This window comes from Egretta garzetta, unplaced genomic scaffold (genome assembly GCF_000687185.1).
Source record: "Egretta garzetta isolate BGI_Z169 unplaced genomic scaffold, ASM68718v1 scaffold548, whole genome shotgun sequence".
Lineage (NCBI taxonomy): Eukaryota > Metazoa > Chordata > Aves > Pelecaniformes > Ardeidae > Egretta > Egretta garzetta.
This window is the reverse complement of record NW_009260502.1, coordinates 787,968-813,622: the sequence shown is the minus strand read 5'-3', so window position 1 is coordinate 813,622 and position 25,655 is coordinate 787,968. Positions and strand designations below refer to the sequence as shown.

Here is a 25,655-nt window from a genome sequence, read left to right as displayed (position 1 = left end):
CCTTCGAGCCCAACCCACAGCAGCCTAAGGCACAGAGGATGGTCAGACGATGAAAATAAACACTCAGTTTATGTTCCTCACCACCTTGGTCCCCGCAGCGAGCCCAGGCGATGCAGTGCTGGTTTCCCCAAGAGCTTTGCACCGAGCCGCGGGGCTTGCGCTGCCGGGGCAGGACGGAGCAGGCTTTAAACGCGCGGCAGGCGGGAGCTGCTGGCTGGGTGGGCACAGCCTGGCACCCCTCTTCTCAGCATCAAATCTGGGAGCATTTCTTCATTCCTCTGAGCTCCTGAACGTGAAGATTCCCTATGTGGTAGCACAATTTTAAGTAATTACTTATCTGGCAATGCTCTGATTTGCTCCCTTGTTTGAGATGTGTGTCACCTTATGTATGTGCAAATAGGGTTAAGCCTAACCTACCATGCAAATCAATTAAAGAAAAAAAAGGAATGTTTTTGTCAAGCACTGGGACAGGCTGCCCAGGGAAGTGGTTGGGTCCCCATCCCTGAGTCCCCTCAGCTAGGCGAGCAAAAGAAGGCTTGTACCAAGGAGAAAATATCTCTCATTTTTAAAATAATGAAAAGAGTGGGTTTGGTTTGAGGATCATATTCTGTGTTGCTCTACACCTTCGGCTGCCACTACTCAGGAAAGCCACCTGCATTACCTTTGGGTATTAGCAACTTTAAGCCGGGGATTCATCCCACAGCCATAAGGAATAGGAAAAAAAAAACCCAAAACCCAAATCCTGAAGATGCTAACCGGAACAAATTTCACCTTGTAGTTGTTTGTCCTTCAGCAAACAGCACAGGCCCTGTCAACACCACGCTGTAGACATTTAGCTGGCTGCTGACAGCAGCTAAGAAGTCCCTGCGATTTGGAGAATGCAAACATGCTTTCCACATCCAGAAAAGCCCAGCAGATGCCTCCAGCAACAAGGATGAAGAGAATCTGCTCCACAACTGGGAGCCTGCCATTATTCCTCCGTCACTCACCAGGCCACCCAGGACCTCCGGCAAATCCTACAGGAGCTCTGAGACCCTGAACGTTTTAATCCAAGACTTGAGTCACACACCGAACGTGCGAGACAAACTCTGAATTCCTGCAGTGGAAAAGCAATGTTCCTTTTACGTTGTTTCAGTTTTTTTTCTCCTCTCTTTATAAAAACCCAACAGTCCCTTTATGTTTTTGATTACCAATACGGTTTGCAAAAGTATTTTTATACAGCTGCCTCTGGTGCCATCAAGATCTCTTTCCTAGGTGGTACCGCGTTAGAGGCTGTCCCTGTGTATTATGTTATACTTGTCAGCACCGAATTTCATTTATCATATCATCACCTCCCGTAACGTGTCAGAAATCCTTTTGGAACTCTCCAGCTTATTTTTGTTGTCACTATTTTGAATAATTCTACATTATTGTCACCACGCTATTTCCTTCGTTTCCCGTTAGGTTTTAGGAACACACTCGGCAGCAGCACAGCCCCCCATGGGACACAGTAAACCTGACCATTTATTGCCTCCTTGCCGTTAACAAATTATTAGAAGCCAAGACCACTCCCCCTTCTTATCCCAGCAGAGCTTAATTTCCATCAGGATCTTTAGCGAGTGCCCTTACCAAAAGCTTGTGGAAATCCATGCCGGCCGGAGGACCCTGCGCTACACCTTTGTCGGCGCTTTCAAAGAACACACAAAACCTTCCCTCCTTTCCCACGCTGTGCCTTACTGTTTGCCGGCTACCACCACCGCTACCCTTCCTCTCAGTTTACCCAGCACCGGTGCCAGACTAACTGGCCCACCGTTCCCCAGGTCCCCCCCGAGACCCCCTCAGAAAGAGGCCCCGCATCGGTACAGTTTCCCGTGCTTTGCCACCAAGCCTACTGCCGGCAGCAGGCACCACGCTCTGGTTCGGAGCCGGGAATTTCACTGCAGCGCTCTGGGTAATTAACGCCCAGGTCCTGGCGATTCGTCACTATTCATTTCATTGATAAGAATTACCTTTTAACTTTTCTAGTCCAACTCTGCCTTCTTTTGGCAGAAATCTGGCAAGCTTTTTGCTCCCACTGGGTTCAGAGAAGACCTTAACAGGTTTGGACCTATTTCTCACAATCTTTTAATCGAGGTTTTGAGAATTTTACATCATTTTACACTGAACTTGCTACTACTAACAACAGAGGAACTTTTAAATTTAAATAGCTTTGATCTAGAATACAGTAATAAGAACATAGTTCTGCTCTGCCCGTACACTGAAGAGGATGCTACTGCTGAGTTCAGTGGTGGGCAGAGTTAGGAAGAATCCTCTTCCCAGCTTTCCTGGTAGTTTGATAGCACTAAAAATGAAAAAAAAAACCAACCCACACCACCAATTAGGTTTTGTACAACCAGACTTAAAACCCCCAAAACCCAAGCCACACAACTGGCATTAAAAAAAAAATACATTCTAAAAATATCTGAAGTTTGATTTACTTCATTGCATTTTGGCAGCCTCTCGCGTTTTGTTTTCCACAGATGGTCTAGACAGCGGAAATCCCATGAGTGTTTACAGAAACGGAGAAGCCAACCGAATAATTAAGAGCTTTGTGGAGCTGTACGTTGAGCTAGTAAGTGAAAATTGCCCTTTTACACCCAGGACTGCGGTGCTGTACTCCCCCCAGCCTGCCTACGCACAAAAGTCTGGAGAAATTTTAATTCCATAGGGCTACACCTCCAGACCACACTCATTTTCAGTGTTAAACAAGAAATGCTTGGAGATAGACTGCAGCTACAAGAAGCATTTATAGAAATTATATAGTAAATATACGTCAACAGCAGCCACATTTCAGAGCATCAGGGTTGCTTCCCGCATCACTCATGAACAAGAAACGAAGCCATACCCACACGATTTGTAAATAAGCTGCAGCACTGTCCCTACAGTTGCCATCCTTTTCAGTTGCTTACGCAAGAGACACAATATCGAGTAAGCCGGTTCCTCTGATTTAAAAAAAAAAAAAAAACAAAACCAAACCAAACCAAACTATTTATGTGCAGCATCAGTCCCATTGCCAAAGAACTTTAACAGCAGCACCAGTCTGAGCTACATTCACCCCCGGTGACAAATACAATAAATATGACAGCGGGAACGTGCCTGCTAAAAAGACCACGTCTTTAAAAAGGGGTATTGGCAGTCACTCCAACACCAGCGTATCTGCCTTTTTCTTTCTAATAACAGCTACTGACGTAGCTCGGGAGCGCTCGCTTGCACGGCTTGTGAAGTCAGGCGGGCCCGTGAAATGCAATGTTTATGACATCAACATAACACAGTTAATAACTTAATACTAGGTCCCAAGTGTTTAAAGGAAAAAAAAAAAAAAAAAAAAAAAAAAGAACAACAAACCCTGTCTTTTAACTATCAGATTTCAGAGGGAAGAGACTGGCGAGCATTTGAATGAGCAGCCGAGTGTCTCCTGTACGTGGTGTGACTGCCAGAGACATGCAGCGGCTAAGGCGTGAAATACACAGCCGCCGTGACAGAAAAGGCTCGTTTTTTCCCTTTTTTCCTTTGCCGCTCTTCATCACCTGAATTCAAAAGCTGCTCATCCAAAGATGCAAATGCCTGTAGGCAGAGTTAAAAAAAAAAATCTACATTCCCACACCCTCCGCACCTTACTTCTATTGCCAACCTTCAGTTATTTGTTAATTAGCTGGGGCTTGTTTCCTAGCTTTATGACTTTCGAAGTTCCTTTTAAATTTTTCTTACCCTCCAGTTGAATTTCTTTCTACAGAAGCTTTTCCAAGAAGGAAAAGGGAGGGCAGAAGGGCAGCAAAGTGCTAGATGCACATAAAACTCTCGAATTCTCGAAAGGTGTAAGGAATACATAGTTCTTTAGCGCTGACGTCTGTAATACCCAGCTGCTCTTTTAAAACAAGCAACTGCAAGATTTTTGCTGATGAAAACGTGATTTTTCGTGTTCGCACTCTCTCTCTTTCAGTAGATAAAATATTTCCTATGGTTACGACCTGCACTAGAAGATGAGGGGAAAGCTGTTATTTCCTCGGGACCGCCGGTTCCCCACACTCTCCGTGGCGGGGGCGGGGGGACACAGGGGAGGGTACGCAGGGCCTCCCCAGCCAGAGGCTCAGCAGGGCAAGCAAGGCTTGACCTTTCCCTGGCAGTCGGAGCTTCAGGAACTTTTCTCTGTCTTGGGGCTGGCGGCAAGCGGCCACACACAGGTTATTTGTGCGCCGGTTTGCCCACGGTCAGTTGCTTGCCCGGGTCAGCACCGCAGCCCGTAAGGCAAACGCAGGGAACGCTTAAATCTGCAAAACCGGAGCAAGAGGTTGGTGGAAGCAAAGATTTTATTTCCGAAGGGTGGTAGGTGTGGGACGTGAGAGCCGAAGAGCATTTTCCTTTCGTACTGCAAACGCGGAAGAGTTTAGTGTAACACAGTAAGTTCCTCAAGCACTGCCGCCTGGTAATGTTACCCTAAATAGCCTGCGATCCCACTGGTCGGAGCAGAGTTATTCCCTCCAGGTGCATGCCTGTATAAAAACCTCTGGAGCATGCATCTGCCCACGGGAAGCCTCCAGCGCCCTCCGCCACAGCAGGTAACCCCAGAGCTGCCCAGCTCACCCCGGCCGGCGTGCCGCCCCGCGCTCTGCTAACTAACGAAGGAAATAGGTTTGCCCGAATCCTTCTATTCCAGGTCAGCCGTGTGAGCCGACAAAGTGCAGCTTACCTAACCCCTGCTCTTCCGTGAGGAGGGACTCTCCTTGCTGGGTTTCAGTATTTGGATGCATTTACCTTGCAGACTCACATATCGCATAGGTTTACTATAGCGATGTTCCTAGCACTGACGTTTCCTTTATTTCCTAGCATTTACGTTCATCTTTTTGCAATACTTTTTATTTAGTGCATGAGAACATGAGAGAAGTGCATGAGCTCTAAGGCAGACGGACGTTTGTGTATGGTGTGAGTGCACGGCTAAGCCCTGTCTCGCAAAGAGCACGCTGCGTTTCCCATGTGAGCAAACGGAGCTGGCTTTTGCCCAAGTAATTCAGACTAGAACAGACTATGCCGCGTCACTTCGTGGGGAGGTGAGAGAAATTTGTTTCAGCGGAGTTGTGCTTACAGCTGAAGACCCAGTGACACAGTACTGCTCGCTAACCTACTTTTTTTTTTGGGCCACGTAGCTAAGACTGGAAAAGCTCTTTCCAAGCAATGGATTTTGGAAGTTAGGCAGCACAAATTTCATTCTTATAGGGGATAAACTGTTACCTTAGGGTTTATTGTCGCCTTACAACTTGCCCTTCAGTGTCTAATTACCTTGTTAGTTTTCCGCGGCATTGTCAAATAGATATAATTTTGTGATTTATTCTTTCTTGCTTAGGTTCTGAAGAAATCAAATGTGATTTTACAAGTTGTTTTGTTCACAACAGTTTAAGACTATTAATGAAGCCAATACAGTTTAAAAACTTTGCAAAGCACAGAATTTAATGATGATTTCCCTTTGGGATCATTTTGCAAAGAAATCAGCTGCTAACATTCAGGAAGAGCCAACATTTTCTAAGGGAACAGATTTTGGTTGCAATATTACTGTATTAAATCAAAATGCTTTTAGAGATGCACCATTTTCAGTGAAATATGGATCAGAAAAATGTTGATACTAAGAAACGTCCGTATTTACAATTCTGGAAGCAGAGCAGCAGCTTGACCATATTACACATAGGGTACGTAACAACGCAAAACACCACCTATTTGCAAATAGCTTACTTGGTACTCACTCATGCCTGTAGTCTTCAGGTACCTTTTGTCATTTAAAATCATAAAATAAAGCTGGGCATCATGAAGGCCAAGATGCTAATCTACCAGATGCTAATCTACCTGAACTTTTGCAATTATAAGACTAAATCTGTCCTGTAGCTTGCAGCTAAAGAAAACCTTACTTTTTACTCCAGTTTATGAAATACATAATTAATAGTTATGGTAGTAAGCTGTATTAAAAAAACCCCACAACCAAACCAAAACCCAACACCACCTTTCTATTTTGCAAGAACTACACCTATGGAAAGATATTACAGCATCTAGAAGCCCCGGCCACAAACCAGAACCCCGTGTGTTAGGTGACATACAAGTGCAAAGTGCATCATCTTTATCCCCCAGTTTACCACCCAAGAACTCGGGCAACTGACAGACTTAAGGACCACACCAGTCTCACTACAGTACCAGTGTAACCGCTAGGCATCTTCTAGACCCCCCGACCACTGTAAGAAGGGATTTAATAAAAACAACAAAGCATCTTTGTAAATATTTAAGCAGACTCCTCATTTAGAGGAGCTCAAAGGACTGAGCAGGAGAAAGCACAGCAATCTTCATTTCGAAAAATTAATGCAACATGTCTAATTTAGCTCAGAACTCAGTTTGTACTGAATGAGTGGTAATAGGGTCTCTCTCTCTCTCTCTCTCATGATCAGAAACACAGTTATATTTACTGCAAGTACTTAACAGTGGATCAACAAGTATATATTTACGAAGCTTGTTTCCGAGCTATCTTGGGGTATGCACTGCTATGCACAGCCAGCTGAAATTCTGACCTGCTGCAGTAAGAACATATCTAAGCAAAGAAAAAAAAAAATACAGAGGGATCACTTCCTGCCCAAACTGACGAGTGAACGAGTTTACTCATTAAACAAGCTTTTCTGTTTTTTACATATAAGGGTACTGGACAATGCAAAGTTTCCCCCTGCTTTGCAATTTCAGGACTGGCCTTTCACTTCAATAGTACAGATTTCATGGTACAAGAGCCTTACCAAATTAAAAAAAAAAAGCAAACAACAACAAAACCAAACCCAACTTTGAAAATGTAGAGCTTTGCATGTTTAAACATGGAATGTTCAAAAGACTGGGTCTCCAAGGAAGTGTTTTCTGGCTGTAGCCATCACCAGTTCTGACATTCTTCTATTTTCATTACACACCTTGCTAATTACAAAAGTCTTAATATATTTTCCCAGAGATTTCCTGAAACATTAAAACATTACCAGGTTTTCTTCTAGCTCAAGATATGAAAGAGAGGCATTGCGGAAAACTGGAAGTGTACTTTTGATTATATGAGATTGCACAGAAACCATTGCTGTTGCAAGGAGGCACGCTTCCACCTGTGAAACGTGAACAGGGATGCATTCCCTCATGCGTCAGGGAATGCTGTAACTGCAGCATTATCCTCAGTCTCTTACCTACCATCATCTTACCTCAAATTATACACAAGAGGTGCGTAGCCAGAACTTGTTACTAGCTAGATGGAGGCCCTCTGAATAAAATAAAATAAAATAATAATTAAAAAAAAAATCTGCAGAAATCAAGTTACTTTACAAGTACTCTCTTTTCTGAAACAGTACGACTGAACAGACGCAGTGCTTGAGTTGTTTGAACATAAATCCAGTCCTTGTGAATAAACAGGGTAGCAAGAAGGAATATATCAGGTATCACTAAAACGGCAATGGTGTTGATATCATGTGTGCAAATAAACCACCCCCACAAGTCAGCAGTCACTCTGCTCTTTAAAAAACTACCTGCAGGCATTGCTGAACCTCCCGGCTGCTGCCAAACCTCTCCCCCTTCTGACCAGGCTATCTAGAACAGCCACCTGCAGCATGATGCAACCCAAATTACACAACGTGCTCTCTGCAGTGCACGCGGCTGGAGAGAGCGCACACGTATGCATTCCTAAAAACCAAACAGAGCGAGGCCAATGATGGACAAAACCGTAGCACTCCCCAGCCACCGCGATACGTGGGAAGGGTGAACTTGTACAGCCTCTGGCCAGAGCAAGTTATGAACCATTTTCTCTTTATACACCTATGTGTACATGTGGGTATGTGCACACATAGGTGCCACCACTGAAGAAAACTCTAGTTAAGCGGAAAGTTTCACTGGGGTATTTCTCCCCAGGCAAATTTAGATCCAGTCCTGCTCCTGCTTCTACTGCTGGTTAGCTGGCATCACGCAGCTCCTTCTTCCACTGAAGATGCAGTCATTCACAACAGACGCAGGGCTCTCCAAAACAGCTCACCCATCCAAACTTCTCACCGCAATTGTTTCCTGACTGCAACCCGCATGCCCTGCAGTTCACTGCATTTCAGGGTAATTCAATTAGCTGTTCTGCAGGAAAAGGCAGAGAAGAGAAGGCAGCTGTATGCAAGGAGACAAAATCAAGAGCGCTGGCTGCAGCAAACTAACCCCTTTTGTCGTGAGTCCCAAGTTCTTTAGGAAACAGTAAGGTGCAGAGGTAAGAAGTCACGGACATTAAAAGACAGTTCCTCTCTCTCAGCTGTTGCTTCGACTGATAGGAGCACTGTGCAAGCAGCTTTTCATACTGATTAGTGGCATCCGCTCGGTCATTTTGCATAAATGATAAAATAACCCCATAAAATAATAAATATGATAAACACAATAAAATAAAAACTCTGTAGTATTACTGAATTACCAGAAAGTGCTCGCAGCAACTTCCAGTGGAGTGGGGATGTCTCCTCTCATCGTGGCTTCCCGTCCCTCCAACCCGTTATCAAAAACCCTCCCAAAACCAAAGCCCACCGTCTTCTTCCAACCACATCTCGTACAGAGAGCGCGTCCTCAAGCTTTTACAAGATTATTTTCCCCCTTCTGTTTCAGATCTTTGGCCATGATCACTGCGCAGCAGCCACCCTTCCGCAACGAAATTCAAAGAGTAATGGACTGCCAAGCTGAGAAAGAAGAAACCTGTGAAGAGCACTACGGCTCTGAAACCTGCACGTGCAGCTCCAAGTGTGCATCTTCAACGGCAGAATCCAACTCAGGTTTAATCCAATTTAAACACTGCAATTGCCATGGCACGCTAGCACTTCATACTTCCCTTTTCCTCAGTCTACAAGTAGCAGATGTCACCGTGTCACTTTTTCTTTTGCTCTCTGGGTTTTTTTTTCCACCATTTTCCCCTTATGTTTGTATTTATTATCAGATAAATCTACAAAAAGGACTACCTCCATTATTAAGGTGCCTGTTTAAAAAGGTCTCTGGATTTTATTTAGACATTTAAGAATTATTTCTCAATTACAATCAGAGCTATAATACGCATTAATTGGGCTGGCACTGTTGGAGCTGCGATATTATGAATTTCAACAGGCCAAATTGCTCAAACACCTACCGAGGACTCCAGGTATCCATTAAAATCCATGCAAGCCAGAGCAAGTTTTTTCTTTGCGGTTAAAGACGATTTTGTATCATCTACGCATATCCTGCTAACAGGCTTCCAACAGCAGGACAGTCCTTCAGAACAGCGTCCTTGTTTTCAGCGAGATCAGGTGGAGCAGTTCAGCAGAGCTGACCTGCAAAATCTCACCTACAAGCCTACTGGCTACGAGGAGGGATGCTACCGCAGCCGTCGTACCGAGGCTCCCCGAACAGCACCGCATCTGTCCACATGAAAGAGTATCTTACAACCCTGATTTTGTGGAAGAGTAGTTAAAAGATAACCATTAAAGAGAACTAGGTTTTCTTCATAGAATGCTTTGGGTTGGAAGGGACCCCTAGAGGTCATCTAGTCCAACCCCCCTGCAGGGAGCAGGGACACTGCTAACTAGATCAGGTTGCTCAGAGCCCCATCCAACCTGGCCTTGAATGTTTCCAGGGACGGGGCCTCCACCGCCTCTCTGGGCAACCCGTTCCAATGTTTCACCACCCTCATTGTAAAGAATTTCTTCCTTATATCTAGACTTCAATGTCAGAGTTAAATCCTTCTTTTGTCAAAAGCAGCTTAAAGTTCTGGATCTGTTGGCCCCACAACCGAAAACTACAGCACACAGCCCTACATGGTACACTCTAGCACAGTGTGAACTAGGGCGCACCCCGAAATACGAGCTAACTTGTTCCTGGAAGTCTTCTATCTGAGTTAGTAGATTTTTCTAAAAGGCTCATTTCTGTAAATTGCCCATGCAAACACTCGGAGGCGACCACTGCTCCTTTCACTCCCTGGCCATCCCGACCATCCACATCTGGACCACAACCAGTCTTGCGGCCAATGGCCTGGCAGCTTCCCTAGTCCACGTGCCTATGTACTATCTTCACAAAACCCCCATATAAAACCACAGATCGTGTCTTTTCTCTCACAGATTCACCAGTAACTCTTACAATACTGCAGAACTGGGTTCCTAGAGTCTCCCACTACTTTGATAAGGAGCACTACACATACGTTGGCCATCAGATCGTCATCCAGGAGTCCATAGAACACTTCGGAGCCGTGGTGTGGCCGGGGGTAAGTACACGATACAGCAGCCAGAGAGACGTGGCTGTGAGAGCGGCACACAAATATTAAGGAGGGTTTCTTAGATGACACTTCTGACAGCAGAGGTTTCCCTACGCAGAACGGAGCTGTGAAGTACTTCAGCAGAAAGCTCTGCCTTATGCGAATCTGACAGTTCACACCAAGAGAACCGTGGCACCGGGGTTATTTGTACACTGGATGCGGGTATTGAAAAAAAATTAAGAAAGGGAACTCAGGAAGAAGCGTTCAGCTTTTTCCGTGTTTCCAATCACTCGCTGTTGGGAAGCAAACAAACAGCAGTACAAAAAGGAGGCTGAAAAAGAAAATTGTGAGAGGTTAAATAAAGGAGTTCAAAACAATTAAATATGCTTCTTTTAAAGAACAGCTGGAACAGTCCCATTGCAGTATGGAAAACCATACTCGCAAACAGTTCTTTCTCAGTCTTTGCTTCTCCTGCTCTTAAAAACAGAATTTTATGTGGACTGAGAAAACTGCCTTTGAGGGAAGAAAGGGTCAACTGATAAAGACATGAAAATTAAGATTTCAAAAGTTTTCAGATCCACATTTATTGAAAAAGCTCACAGAAAATGGCAGACAATTTCAGAACAATAGAGAAAAAGAAAGCATATGGGTGGGTGAAACAGTATCTTATTTTGAAATGTCAGATCATCAGTCCTCACATTAATTAGGTGTCAGAATGCAGATGGTAAAACTTTCCAAGAAAATCGAGAGGTTCCACAAATTGGATGGGTGATTCATTAGCTGTCAGCTTTCCCAGAGCAGGTAGCCAGTGTTGCATTATGAAAAGCACAAGAGTTAAAACAGTAACAGTAACACAACTCTAAAGAAGAGAAGCAAAAAGGGGGAGTTAGTTTCTTTGGCATCGGTTTATGTTGTTTATAAACAGCCAATTTATGTTCTATCAATATTTACAAAGGTCTGATAAGCAATACTTCCATACAGTGCAGTTCTGTTTGTTTTTTTTTAAAGTTTATACTACTATCAGTAGACAAGTGTTGAGCTGGTAGGTAACAAATTTTTAATATTTCCTTTGCAAAAAAAAAAATTCAAACAAGTAAAAAAATCGGTTTTCAAAAAAAGCCTGAATCTACTTTATGACAGTGATAAGAAACCATAACATTCATGACAATAAACCAGAACATTACTTTTTACATATTGTTAAGCCTCGTTTGCTGTTCTGACTGTGTGGTTCACATCTAAGCACTGCCTATCTTGAGCTGTCAAGAGGACTCACAGTGTACAGAAGTGTGTAGCAAATCCATACCCCATAAACCTAAAATTAAAAATAAGCTGGTTTAAATTTTTTTTTTCAATATATAAAAAACGGACACATGATAATTCTTTCCATATTACATTTTTATGTTACAGCCTTCAGTGTTTTTTCACTGTATTAAAAAAAAACACACCCTGTATAAAAACATCTAATGAATTTTTGTGCAACTTACCTGTTACCCTCTTATGGATATGTGTTAACTGTTTTAGGCACTGGCTTTATCTCAGTATCTGGAATCAAATCAAGAACAATTCAACCTCAAAGACAAAAAAGTTCTGGAAATTGGTGCTGGAACAGGCTTGGTTTCCATTGTGGCCTGTATCTTAGGTTAGTAAATTCTCATTTCCTTTTGGATTTCTTGTGAAAGATGATCTAGATCTGCCACTGTCGCTTCAAGGCAGTGAAGCCTTGTTTGTCACTGCTTTTTTAAAAATGAGAAGTGTTGTAAAATACTGTTTTGTTAATAAAGTAACTACGCTAGTTATTCATGAGGGGGAAGCTGGGGAAGTTATGTAGATAAAGTTTTTTATATATATATAATGTTCAACTACGTACCTATGAATTGAAACAAATTCGTGTTTTCTTTAGGAGCTTACGTTACAGCTACTGATCTGCCTGAAGTTCTTGAAAATCTCTCGTATAATATTTCAAGAAATACACAGAACATGAATATACACAAACCTGAAGTGAGAAAACTGGTGTGGGGAGAAGGCCTCAATGAAGACTTCCCTATATCAACTTACCATTATGATTTCATACTGGCAACTGATGTTGTGTACTACCATGCAGCTCTGGACCCCCTGCTAGCAACAATGGTGTATTTTTGTAAGCCAGGAACAGTATTACTATGGGCAAATAAATTCAGATTCAGCACAGACTATGAATTTTTGGAAAAAATTTGCAATATATTTAACACAACCATTCTAGCAGAATTTCCAGAATCAAATGTCAAGCTGCTTAAAGCCACAGTAAGAGCGAATTAAAATAGAAAACTATTACTAATTTTGATTTCATGGCAGCACCTTACAGTTTGGAATGTTTTGCAGCATTACGGTGCACCTCCCGTGCACTCGTGTTTGTAAAGTTGCTGTTGTTTCTGAGTTTTGCATTACAAGTTACAAAAAAAAAACTGTCAAGACAAATGATACAGCAATTTGTCTCTGGTCGATACACATGACCTGTTCAAACAGACCAAGTTCACTCCGCTGAAGGAACAATGTTAGTAGCAATAGTTAGTAAAAAGGCTTTAACTGAAAGCACTGATCTTCTGGGCTGCACTGAACTTCTGTTCTTTGTAAGGTGTTTTCTTTCAGCAAGTTTCATTTATATACTCTTTCAGAAAGCAATACAATTTCCAGCTTCATTATTTGTTTTTATTAATTATAAAATAATCTTTTAAAAGTATCAGCGTGCACATGGTGGTTTTTTTGATCTTCAACTCTGCACATTTATTCTGCTGTGTTTTACATTTGTAACATTATTAAACATATATGTATAGCTTTACAATACCTGATCAAGATTTAACTATCTGGCACTTTTATACATGTATCAGCCTGTCCTGATACTCAACTTCACATGGATTTTTGAGTTTGCCTGAAATCACTCCAAAATGAAGATTTACAAGAGCACCTATGCATCAGCAATTCTGAGTTACACATTGTAACAGATTGAGAGGTTGAATTTTTCTTAAAAAAAATTAAATGTAAACTCTTGCAAACAATACAGGTAATGATGTCCCGTTACTTTAGTCTAATAAATAAGATTTTAGCTACTCTTGAAGTAGCTTTAAGGCCTTCATACAATTGAAATTAAGATCAAACATGTTAAAATTCAGTTTACTGTAAAAAATACAGAGCTTTTACAGGTTTGCAGTTAAAAGTAACAGTTAAGAACCTAATGCATGCAGTAAGCCTTTCCAGCCTAATTCCAAATCCTCGCTGTTGGCAGTTCTGGCACATCCATTGCCAGCAATGGGATGCACAATAGGGAAACTCCCTGATGACAGGGGTTAGGTTAAACAGGTATTAAGCTGTACCCAGGTGCCTTTACTGATAAATACACACAATTTAATAATCAGCATTCAGTAATGAAAACATGCGTTCCAATAAAAGTCAAACTTATCTTTTCATATCCTGCCCCCTATAAAATCACTTGAAGTTTACAATTGTTGGTTTTCTAGAACACACAATAATCAGGTGGATACATGACAGGAAGCCAGTTTTCAGTGAAAGTTGCACAATGAGTCCATCCAAGCAACTTCATTAGCTGAAGAAAAAAAGCAAACATCAAGAAAACTGATATTGATAATGAAATTGTAATTGAAAATGCATTGATATCAACATCTTACTAAAGATCTCTATTAACAGAAAGGTAACAGATTGGAGAACTGGTGATCTTTGAATTACTTAGTCCCGAAAGGGGGAAAAGAAAACCATTCTGTACGAGCCACCGCCTTTTAACTCAATGCACAAAAATTTTGCCCTAGTGGTTACAGTAATTCCCATTAATTCTCCACCTATATTCTCCTAGCAATAATTGTGATTAATAATAGCAAAACCAGCAGCGGTTAAACAGCAACCTAATGGGATTTTAAATATGCAGAAGATCTTTGGCTAAGTTGTGTCTACTTTCTTTATGCCCCAAAGTAAGTTCTGGAAAGCAGGTCTTCTAAAAATGACAGTTACTCACAACCTAGCTATTCTAGAAAAAGAAAGAAGAAACCACTATTAAAAATGGAGGCCAAGCCACAAAAGCATGGATAAAGTTAAAATGTTAAGTTCAGCAAGTTCTACAATATAAAAGGTATCAAAAATTCAAAAACTTCTATCTTACTTGAGCTTATTCAGTGTGAACATAGCCACTTTACCAAATAAGCCTTACCTGAATGCAGTTCTTCAAGTTGTCCTTCGTTGGCTTCTCTTCTGCAAGTTTTGTGGCAAACTTGAGACCTCTTCCATACATTTTATTTACCAATGCATGCTTATAGGCAAAAGTCAAAACCTACAATACGAAAACAAAACCAAGTTAGATACTAAAGTATTTTAATCTTCCAAGGCTTAGTAAGTAACAGCAGATTCTGTTCAGGTAGCAGAAGTGATTTAAACAAAGGAAAACATTTACACAATACAGCTTGCATTTTTCTTTGCAGTAAAACAGATGATTCACAGTAGTAGTTATAAACATGAACTTCCTAGAGACTACTTCTGACTTCACAAACATATTTGACATCAGAATAGCTTACGTAACACAGATGTCACTATTCTAATTTTTCATTCATCACATTTCTAGCTTCTTTGGATTTTCATTCCCTAGAGACAACTGTATGGTATTAAAAATAAAAAAATCAAGAACCAGGCAGGTGTATCTTTGACCCATGGCAATGAAGACCCAATTGAGAGCTTTGATTCCTAGGAAGTCACAAACTTACTGCAGAAACAAGTATGAACATACATAGTGAATGAGATACACACACACACACAGAAATGCACATTAATTATAAACAAGCAATGAAGACAGGTAAGCATGAAGACAAGCCTCAGGTTTTGGGTCAGCTCCTCACTATTGGTAATTTATTAAGAAGAGATTATAAAAAAGCTTCCTCTTGATAATACTAATTCTAAAGAGACAGCTTACAATACTTGTCAATGCTATAACTAACAGGCAAAAATGAATGTGCCTACTCATAAGCTAATGTAAAATAAATCAGGTTCTTAACACCCAAACTCTGACAGCGTTCAGGGTGTTCATACCATTTCACCAGTTAGAGCACTAAGAATTAGTGCAATTGAGACATTGTTTCATGTATTCCCTTTAGAACAATCATAGTAAATAGCTTTTTAAACATTTTTTACTGAAGAGTGACATAGCAACAAAGTTGGTGAATATGGTGGTGGTGTTTCTGTTGTTGGCAAAGTTTACGAAATCTCATGTTAGAGTTTGCTATTCATTTCCCCTCACTCACTACAGTATTTTTCCTTTCCTCTGACTCCTCCAACAGAAGTTACATTTTTCCAATGTCCACTTAAAACATCCCATTAAGAAAAGCAGAGAAAAACACTTCAAGGATGTTCAGAAATAAATATTTTGAATTACAGCAAAAAGATTTTTAAATATTTCTTAAGAATACAAACATTAAGGAATCAGAGGTCCAAATCCTGCAAGGACTGAAGAACATGCCTAATTTTAGCTGCCTGAACACTTCCATTAAGTGTTATTCACACGCACAAGTCTCCGCAGTAACAATACTTAAAAGACTGAACTGAATCCCCCCCCCAAGCTTAATTATCAAGCAAGTAAAGGTTTAATTCTGAAGTTCTAACGTATATGCCAAGCACTCAGAGTTGCTCATTCTTCTTCTGTCTTCAAGTACTTATTTTGTTGTGTTGAAGTGTTCACTTAAGCTGTTGTAGCTTAAAACATACACATATATGCAACAATGAGCGTACAGCACCATTCACATATAGATTTTCCAAATATTGGTATTGGAAAAATACTTTGCATGCTGCATTCTCAATCCAATTATTTTGGATGTTTTCCTAAAGCAAAACACATTAGCAAACACTTCTGAGTAACTGCTCAGTGGATCCATTAGCAGATTTAGTTTGTTAAACTAAACTTAAAACAAAAATCCCTTCTGTAAAAGATGATAAAACCACAAAACCAAACCAAACCAAACAAAAAAAAAATATGAAAAATGCACTGGAGCTCTCAGCAAATATAACATACCGGAGGCTAACCAGAAATAATGTCACTGCTCTATTAAGAAAGCTCTTACCTGACCCTGTAAGTTTTGAATGGTTATTGAACATCACTGATAAAGGCAGGAGGAAAGCCACTTGACAGCATTTCTTTCGTAACAGGGCTTCCTAGAGTTTTTGTGGCAAGAAAACAAAGCATTTTACGAAACACCCTTGCTTTGGCCAAATAAAAATTTGGGTATTTCTAAATGAGAAAAAAGTTCTCTGCTGGACCAAAAGGTTGAAAACAATGCTTCAAGAGCTCTTGATAAAAGACAATAATTTCTATTTTAGTGCTTGGGAAAAAAAACCCCAACCAATCAACTGTATGTAAGTTAAGTAAAACTACTAAAAGTTCATTAGCACTTCAGAAGTTAAAAATAATGCACGAGATGCTTTAAAATCGGAATAGGTTTACAAACAAAAAACGTTAGATAAATAATACTTTATAACTTGTACATGTATTGGCCAAATTAAGCCTTATAATTAAAATATTGCAAGCTTTACAAGATCACAGAAGTGATGGTTATTATTCCTTGATATGTGTAAACAAAATGTAAACTGGAATGCTACTCAGATGTAACAAAAAGCTGTTATCTGAACGTATAACAGCAGCAAGTAAATCAATCTGTAATATCTAAAAGCAGTTGCTAGATGAAAGAATGGGAATGATTAATAAGTATTTGATATTATTTCAGAATTTCAGTAAGTGTAATTAAGGCTAGCTTTTACAGAACAAGTGATATGGCCCAGAAATTGGCCAAAAAGTGATAAACAGCATAATAAGACAAGGTAATGCATACTTCCAGGATACTGGAGGGGGAAGTCACTGTTAGATACCTTATTCCCCAAGCTAGTGGCCTGTAATACTAAGTGTGCTATGAGCCAGACCCACTGAAAGTAGTTTGATATCCAGCTCCTAATTAGCTGCTTAACTTGCCATTGGCTACCTAAGGATGCATATTTAGGGTAGTAAAATGCTGAAATGATCTCTCCCAAGACATTTGCAGGGCTAAAGTATTTAAAAGCCCAAAAACACTCATACTGTTACCTATGGAAAAGAGACTTGTATAAAATAAGCAGTTACTTCATTATTTAAACAGTTGATTAAAATGTAGATACATTTACAAATAATTAAAATCCTAGGTTAAATGATATAATCTATAGGTAACACACTCCAACTACTTGTAAGAACACTGAAATTGTGATGTTTATAATTACCAGCAAACAAGTCCTTTCAGGTTGATATACATCCATGGTAATAAACAAAGGTTTCTTAGCTATGCTTGTTGACTCCTCTCTGCTCTATCAACTGGCCTATTACAAATAAAAGCAATATTCATATAAAAAAAATTGACTCATCATATTTTCAAGAGAGGGAAGGGAATTACAGGAATCAAGTATCCAGCAACAAGTTTTTGGCAGTGACTGAATACGATCAGCTGGAAGAGACAGCTGCATCCGACAGTGCAGACAGTAATATGAAAAACAATCCAGGCTAAAGATGTTTAAAATGCAAGATGGAAAGGTCTGGGCCTTTTACTTGTTTTAAAACTTATTTTTAAATGTGACTTTTTGCTTATCTCCAACAGCTAATTTAAAGGTTATGGGGGATTAGATTCTAGATGAGTCATTTCCAGTAACAAACAGGCAACATCCTACTACTCTCCTGTAGCAGCTTTGTTTGAAACTGGAGATTTGGGCCCACAGATTTTAAAGCTATGTTCTAGGTAAAAGAAAAATTGCAAAACTTATATTCCATTACTAAAAACCCTAAAGCACTATCACAATGTGTTAGCATAATCAAACAAATACTTGCTGCACAGAGCTGTCTCAGCTGGATTTTTTTTGAAATGCTTTTGTGTACACGGGGGACTAATATTTTCTTTCATGTTTCAATTAAAATAAACCTTCAGAGACAAGTGATCTAACTAGAATAGCTGAAAGTGTGAAGAAATGCACTTACTATCAAAAGCCAGCACCAGCTTCCTTACATACTTGCTACAATATGGGGACAAGCACAGTATTTCAATGGCAAACAGGCAATTCAAAGGAACTAACGCCCTACAGCAACAGAGGTGCTACAGGGGAGAGGTGAAACAAGTGATAGTACTTGGTTTACTAGAGGGTGAGCAGAAACACCAGGAAGTGATGATGTTCCTCACTCATCTTTAAAAACAACACAGAAGAAAACATGGTCTTTCTTTGTTTTCAAAAATTTACTTAGCCTTTTAATTACCGATACCTGGATGAACTTTGACTTACAGGAAGCTTAGACGTAAACACACTTAGAGCAATATTTCTATCTAAACCCATACATACACTTGAATTATCAGTGTAGAATTCAAGTGCCTTATTTCCATCCTTTTTCACCCAGTTGTTCCATCTTTGGAGTGCTAATGCCACAAAGCCATGTCCACATACAGGAAGAGCTCCACATATTCCAAAGCCCTGTGTTGGAAACGAAAAAGCTGGCTATCTCTTGAGAACTCTCATTTGAAGGACATTCTCATGCGGTCTGCCCCTGATCCTACATCACTACTCCACTCTACCCTTCTTCCTTCCAAACCACTTCTATTCCCCAAAAGGTAAATGAGTCATGCAAGGTTAGGCAACAGAGACTCAACATTTGAGTTTATCAGTTTGGTCTAAGTCAGTCTAGAGTAGCATCACAGAAAGGCCGTTAAAGCCACAATTTCTTATTTCCTACCAAGGGCAATTTTACCAAGCATAAATCAGCTGGACTGAAGAACATAATCAACGCTTTTAGCCTTACCCAAGCAAAAAAATACTTGTTTCTTAAACAGAATCTGCTTTGAAGCCTTAAACACTACTTTACAAAATTTAAGTCCTCAACATTGTTCAAAACTCCCCATCCCAAAGGAAGCAAGCTACATGAGCAGTATGGTTCCCCCTAAATGGCCAAAACTCCAGATTTTCCTCTAACAGTCTGCAAAATAAAAATTTTAGCACTAAGCTAAGCACTAATCTATTTAATTTGTTTTTAAAATAGCAAAATATTCCAGAAGTACAACAGCATACTGCATGCAACACTGATGTTGAGATTTATACAGCTGTTTCTTCCAAACAGAGAGAAGTTGCAAAGGAAGAAGACCAAAGGGCACTGCAGATATTTAAAACATTCTACTGGCCCATCTCCAGGGCAGAAGATACTTATTTTTATTCAAATAGGAAGCTGAGAGTGCTATAAGCACGATCCTACTTACGAAACTTGTCAGACATTATAAATAAAAATGAATGAATACTGATCAGACAGCTTGAACATAAGATGCAGTTTGGTAGAGGTGGGTGGAATGAAGGAACTGTAAAGTATTAAGTCATTTTTTGAAGAAAAGTTACAGCCCGTGACACGTGTACAGCTATTCTCAGAGTTTACAGCAAAGACACTAGGAATATAACTGTAAATTTTTTCTTATGCTTTTTTGTGTCAGGACATATCATAATTATGTAGTCTTAGTCATTTAAGAATGATCCTGAAAGAAAGCTAAATAAAGCATAATCGGATCCTCGTCATACATTGATGATTTAGAATGACCAAAGAGCATTCCATCACTGGCTGGAAACTGCAGTGCTACCAACTGAAACAGCTGGTCTGAACAGTCTAATTGCCAACTACAGCCAATTCCTAAGACAACTACCAGATGGACATGACACCTGTTAGTAAAGGAAATGAAAGAGTATGAACAGCAGCAAGCCTGAAACTTCTAGGAAGCAACAAAAGGAAAAATAAAAGAGTTTTTTCTTAATTGAAAATAACTCCCTCTGCCCTAGCCCTAGTCCTTTTCTCCAAATCTGTTATCAGGGAAAAGGATTAGTGCACTCTACTATCTGCTTTCAAACAAAAATCTCAATCCCATCAAGGTCCAAAGTCATATTATTCTCACTCCTCATCCCTTTCAAAGAGTTTCCAGAAAAATAAAATCTTGAAGTATAGAAGTGAACAATTAAAAGTCTCAGTTCCAATAATCATATGAAAGCTTTAAGTAGCAGCATGTATTTCTTTCCCTTCAAACTTTTTTTTTTTTTTTTACTTTATCTATAGGTACTGCTGGGATTAAAATTACTGAACAGTACCACAGGAGGGATGAGAAGATACAGCCATCATATGATCTTTTGCTAGCTAACAATTTAATGCATCTAAACTAACACTACATCATTACTGACCAACACACATGTTCCTAGATCACAGAAAGCATGAAGAAAACCACCACAGAAACCAGTGAGCTACATAAATTACTTGCCAAGCAATCACTGAATCCCAAAACGGTTGAAGGCAGAAGGGAGCTCTGGAGATCATCTAGTTCACCCCTCCTGCTCAAAGCAGAGCCACCTAGAGCAGGTTGCCCTGAATCATGTTCAGTTAAGTCATGACTACCTCCAAGGACTGAGACTTCACCACCTCTCCAGGCAACCCACTGTAGCGTTTGATCACCCTCACAGTAAAAAAGAAAAAAACCAAAACACACACCATCGTCCCCTTTCCCTCAAACTCCACAGAAAAAAAACAAACCCCAACTTTTCCTTAAGTAGAAGTTCCTGTGTTTTAGTTTGTGCCCACTGCCTCTTGTCCTGTCACTGGGAGCCACTTGCGAAGAACCTGGCTCCATCTTCTTTAGTCCCCCCATCATATATCTACAAACAGACAAAATCTCCTTGAACTTTCTCTTCTCCAGGGTGAACAGCCTCAGCCTCTCCTCATATGACAGATGCTCCAGTCCCTTAACCATCTTTGCGGCCGTCATAATACTACTTATGCTAGTAATCGTAACTGCACTGATAGTGGGCAATTTTTCCAGCAGCAAGAGAACATAGAAGATAAACTGTATGCGGGCCAGGGAGGGTAAGTGAGGCTATATATGGGTACAGGACAGAATGTCCTATGCTTTTCTGCAGCCTAAGATGTACCCCAGTAGTCATCAGGATGTAGTATGACAAGCTCATTTTCTCCATCTTCAGAAGCTACCCATTTAAAATACCCAGAGCAGTCTAGAATGTTTCTGGGCTAAAAGTATCCTCAGTGTACTGGTTTTGGCTGGGATAGTTAATTTTCTTCACAGTAGCTCCTGTAGGCTATGTTTCCGATTTCTGCTGAAAACAGTGTTGATAACACAGGGATGCTTCAGTTACTGCTGAGCAGCACTTACACAGTGTCAAGGCCTTTTCAGCTTCTCACACCACTCCACCAGTGATTACGCTGGGGGTGCACAGGAAGTTGGAAAGGGAAATGGCCAGTACAGCTGACCCCAGGGATATCCCATACCATAAGACACTATGCCCAGCGAAAAAAGGGAAGAAGGAAGGGGGGGACATCCAGAGTTAAGGTGTTTGTCTTCCCAAGTAACCACTGCGCATGATGGAGCCCTGCCTTCCTGGAGATGGCTGAACACCTGCCTGTCGATGGGAAGTAATGAATGAATTCCTTGTTTAGCTTTGCTTGTGCATGCAGCTTTTGTTTTACCTATTAAACTGTCTTTATCTCAACCCATGAGTTGTCTCACTTTTACTCTTCCGGTTCTCTTCCCCACCCCACTGTGGGGAATGAGCAAGTGGCCATGTAGGGCTCGCAAGTCAATCAGTTTATATTTAAATTTGACTAGTAAAGCCAAGAGGGATAAGCAGACAAACATACTGCATAAACAGGATGGAATTCGTATTTCCATATGAAATGCTACAAAAATCTAAAAAGTTTGTTGGCCTCTCAGTACTGATTTAACCACAGAGAATCATCAATTTTCAGAGCAAATCCATGGTTAAAGCTGTCAAAGAGACAGGTTCGATCCCTAATCTGTGTGATTCAAATCAGAGTTACTCATTCCAGGTCCAGAGCACACAGCTCAAGAGTGCCAGGAATTAGTATCTGTCTTGAAAAAAAAAAAAGTCCATTACAAAGAACGGTAAACTCTCAACAAGATGTCTGTACTGGCAGCCTTTCCACTGAAATGATTCCCATCAGCTTTAAAAAAAAAAAAATAATCAAAAGACAGAAGTAAACCGGGGGTCACTTTACTGGAACACAGTACCGTATTTAGAAACGGACAGCAAGAAAATAATGTGCCAGACAACATGATTAAAGCACAAAATCCTCTACTGCAAGATATTATAATCAGTTAAAGATTAGAAGAGGAATTCTGAAATGATGTAGGTGTACAAGAATATATACATTAAAAGAAGTGAGGGTAACCACCATCAACTTTCTTGTTCAGGCCAGCTAAAGCACAAGTTCTTACCAGGAAGATTATTTACCATCAAGAAATTAAGCAATTTTTTTGTTTTCATAGTTTTTCTTTTGTAACTATCTGAAGTGCTTTGGCAATTTAACTGAATTATAAACCAATACATTGGTCACCTCATCTTCCACTAGAACACAGCCATCTGCAAGAGTTAAGTACAGCAACTAATTAATACTCAATAACTCAACAGTTAAACATACAAAGTCATAAACTCTGTAAATTAAAAGCTACATAACTAATCACTTACAATGGATTTTTTTTTTTTTTTGTCTTCTGGAATAGCTGTCTTGAAAAAATTTAAATCTCAGGATTAGGAACCTTGAAGTGACAGGGAAATCTGTGCTAATAAATATGTTAAGTGTAATTATTTCCAAGGGTTTCTTCCTTTACCTCCACAGACATTACTGACAGCAAAACACAAAACTTCTCTTGTCCATAGCGTAGAAGAGGCTACAGAATGTAGGACTGAACAGAGTAGGGATGCTGCACACTTCTGTGTGTGTACAGCTAGAACAGCGCAGAGGTTAATCAAAAATATTCCCTGAAAGGTACAGAAAGAAGCAATTCAATAAAGCAAGCAGCTGTTTTATGTTCTGTTCTACGCCCTTCCCTCAACCTCTACATTCACATGCACAGAGATGGGCTTACCACGGATTTGACAGGCTTGGCAAAACCTCTGTGGAAAAAGGTCATTAAGGAAGCACAACGTATGGGGACAGCATGAAAAAGTAGAAGGGAGGAATGTATGAGGTTGTGCACACAAAGGCGGTGCGTAATTCCAGGAGAAACCATAAAAAACCCAACATGCAAAAGACAAAAAATCTGCTCTGCTCTCTTACCTTGCTGTCAAAAAGATCGGTCCATTTTGTTGTTTCCCAGAATGTCTCTGTCAAAGCTTCCGAGAAGCTCTCATGATCCTCATCTTTGCCTTCTGCATCACTGGAAGCAGCCCCTTCTTGGGCCTGCAGATGAAGAAGTTGGTCAGCCAATGCACTTCCTTTCCGACAAAGTGCATCCACTAAAGTAGTCTTCTGTTTTTCCATTTCACTAGAAAAAAAAAAAACACATGAAAAATATTAAAGACTTTTTGCAGATACCTCGTTAAGAACAGAATCCGTGCTGTACTGAGTTTAAGCCAAGAAGTTTATAGCAGCTAGTAGACACAAAATCCAAATAAGCAAAATGATAGTTTTTATAGCATGGCTATTTTACTACAAATTAAACTAACTCTAAAAAATTACCTAGAGACACTATGCATTAAACAAGCTCAATCATTCTAAGTCTGAAATGCCTTTGATGTCTTAAGGCCAGGGCAACTCAGGATTCTAAAACTGAATAAGCCAGCATCTAGAAATACAGCTTTATAGCTCTTGGCATGATAAACAGAGAGTCAACTCCACCACTAACATAAGCAGATGCAATTCTGCTGACTTCAAAGGAATTACACCCATTTAAAGCACTATTGAATTTGGTGTTCAGTTTCAGATGTTAGATTCATCCACATGACCTAATGGGTCAACTTACCAAGAAATATTTAGAATGAAGTTTATTAGATCATAGCTTTGCTTTTATATTAGCGATTCTAGAATTATACACAAATATTTAAGATAGCTAGAACAGACCGACTAGTTTTATAATAGAAAACTGGTATTTTATCCAACAAAAAATATGCATCTCCCATTTTAAGGGCTTAATCTCCAAATCTGCTGCTCTATTTGCAACTAAAACAGCACCACGCCACACACTGAAATCCACCAGTTATTCTCCAGACTAGGGTGTCACCTTCAGAATACTGTCTTCCTAGGGATATATACTGGTAATTCAGAGGAACGAGCTAAAACTAAATCAAAAAAAATGGGTCTCAAAAATACCCTGAAGCACAACTACAGTCATCGTGCTCTTCACAATGACTTTTGCAAGCAGTTACTTCTTCAACTGCTGTCAATTTTGTCTTCAGATACAGTCCCAAAAGGTTGCAAAGTATTATGAAAAGGCAGGCAGCATTCAAAACACACACCTCTATCTATATCCTAGTGGTTCCTCTGATCTGAGATTAAGCTTGATACAAAAACTTAATACCTCATTTTTCCGACACATTTAAATCCTGAAAACACCCTTGGTTATTTTATTTACTATTTCTATGTAAAACATTGCAGGTTTCAGTGTTCCTACATTCTGGAGATATAGTAAGAAAATAATTTTGCAGTCAAATTTGAAATTACTTGTGTCCCAAAAAATAACACAAGCTGTTCAAAAAGGTTATAGTCATTGCATTTCTTATAAGCAGAGACAAAGGACATAGATTACAGAAATAGGATGCAAGAAAATTATTTACTGGGTAGGTACTTTTTTATAGTAGTTGCATCAGGCCTGGGATCAGTCTTCATGGCAAAATATACTGCTAATGCTGTCTGATCAATATGAGAGATTACAGTATTTGCAGCTTCCACAATTTCATCAAGTCTTTTCATTCGTTCCTAAAAGAAGAATAAAAAAAAAAAAGTCTTTAGCACTATGAAATCACACTACTTCATTGTTGATTGTACTAACACTAGGGTAATTGCAAAAGTATGCAGAAATAACATTAGATAATTAAACACATGCTTTTTCTCCACTTTCTACAATTTTTGACTCAAAAAGCTTTTAAGAAATCTGCATTATCAAGGTATCATGCATAGGTAGTCCATTTCACTGAAAACAAACTGTAAAATATGAGGTGGGTATATGCAAAATACAGAGTTTACAGAAAGAAAACCACCTTTCAGTACAAATTAATGCGCTTAAATAAAGTTACTAATTTCAGACATAAATATAAAATCAGAATCAAATAAACAGAAAAATACTCAAGCTACTGATGTATACACAAAGCTGTTTATCTTCAAGATAAACAAAAAAGCAGGCATACATAAACTTTTCTGTTCACTATTCTCATTTTTGAGGACAATGACAGACGGTGGATTTAGCTGTGTCATTTCAAGGGGTTACTGTCCTCAGTTGTCTGAGCAATTTTGCTGGAGAAACTATCAATCCTGAAGAGGAGCAGAATTTGATGTGCAGTCACCTCAGTAGCCACCATTTAGAATGATATTGTTGTAGCCAGTAAGGAAACTTAC

The 25,655-nt window shown here is 39.9% G+C and overlaps 2 protein-coding genes across 2 annotated transcripts in view; one reads left to right on the top strand and one right to left on the bottom strand.

The window, feature by feature from the left end:
- The window catches only part of METTL21C (methyltransferase like 21C), a 30,051-nt gene extending 17,491 nt beyond the window's left edge, over positions 1–12,560 (top strand). Inside the window, exons 2-7 of the mRNA XM_009644542.2 lie at positions 2,499–2,577; positions 4,461–4,574; positions 8,635–8,798; positions 10,110–10,252; positions 11,765–11,882; positions 12,144–12,560. Of these exons, the coding sequence (XP_009642837.2) occupies positions 2,499–2,577; positions 4,461–4,574; positions 8,635–8,798; positions 10,110–10,252; positions 11,765–11,882; positions 12,144–12,538 (1,013 nt within the window). The 3' untranslated portion in view covers positions 12,539–12,560. The remainder of the gene's footprint in view (positions 1–2,498; positions 2,578–4,460; positions 4,575–8,634; positions 8,799–10,109; positions 10,253–11,764; positions 11,883–12,143) is intronic.
- TPP2 (tripeptidyl peptidase 2) overlaps positions 12,552–25,655 on the bottom strand; it is a 52,116-nt gene continuing 39,012 nt past the window's right edge. The window contains exons 27-30 of the mRNA XM_035900109.1: positions 24,889–25,019; positions 23,382–23,589; positions 14,436–14,555; positions 12,552–13,820 (exon numbers count right to left, since the gene is read on the bottom strand). Of these exons, the coding sequence (XP_035756002.1) occupies positions 13,731–13,820; positions 14,436–14,555; positions 23,382–23,589; positions 24,889–25,019 (549 nt within the window). The 3' untranslated portion in view covers positions 12,552–13,730. The remainder of the gene's footprint in view (positions 13,821–14,435; positions 14,556–23,381; positions 23,590–24,888; positions 25,020–25,655) is intronic.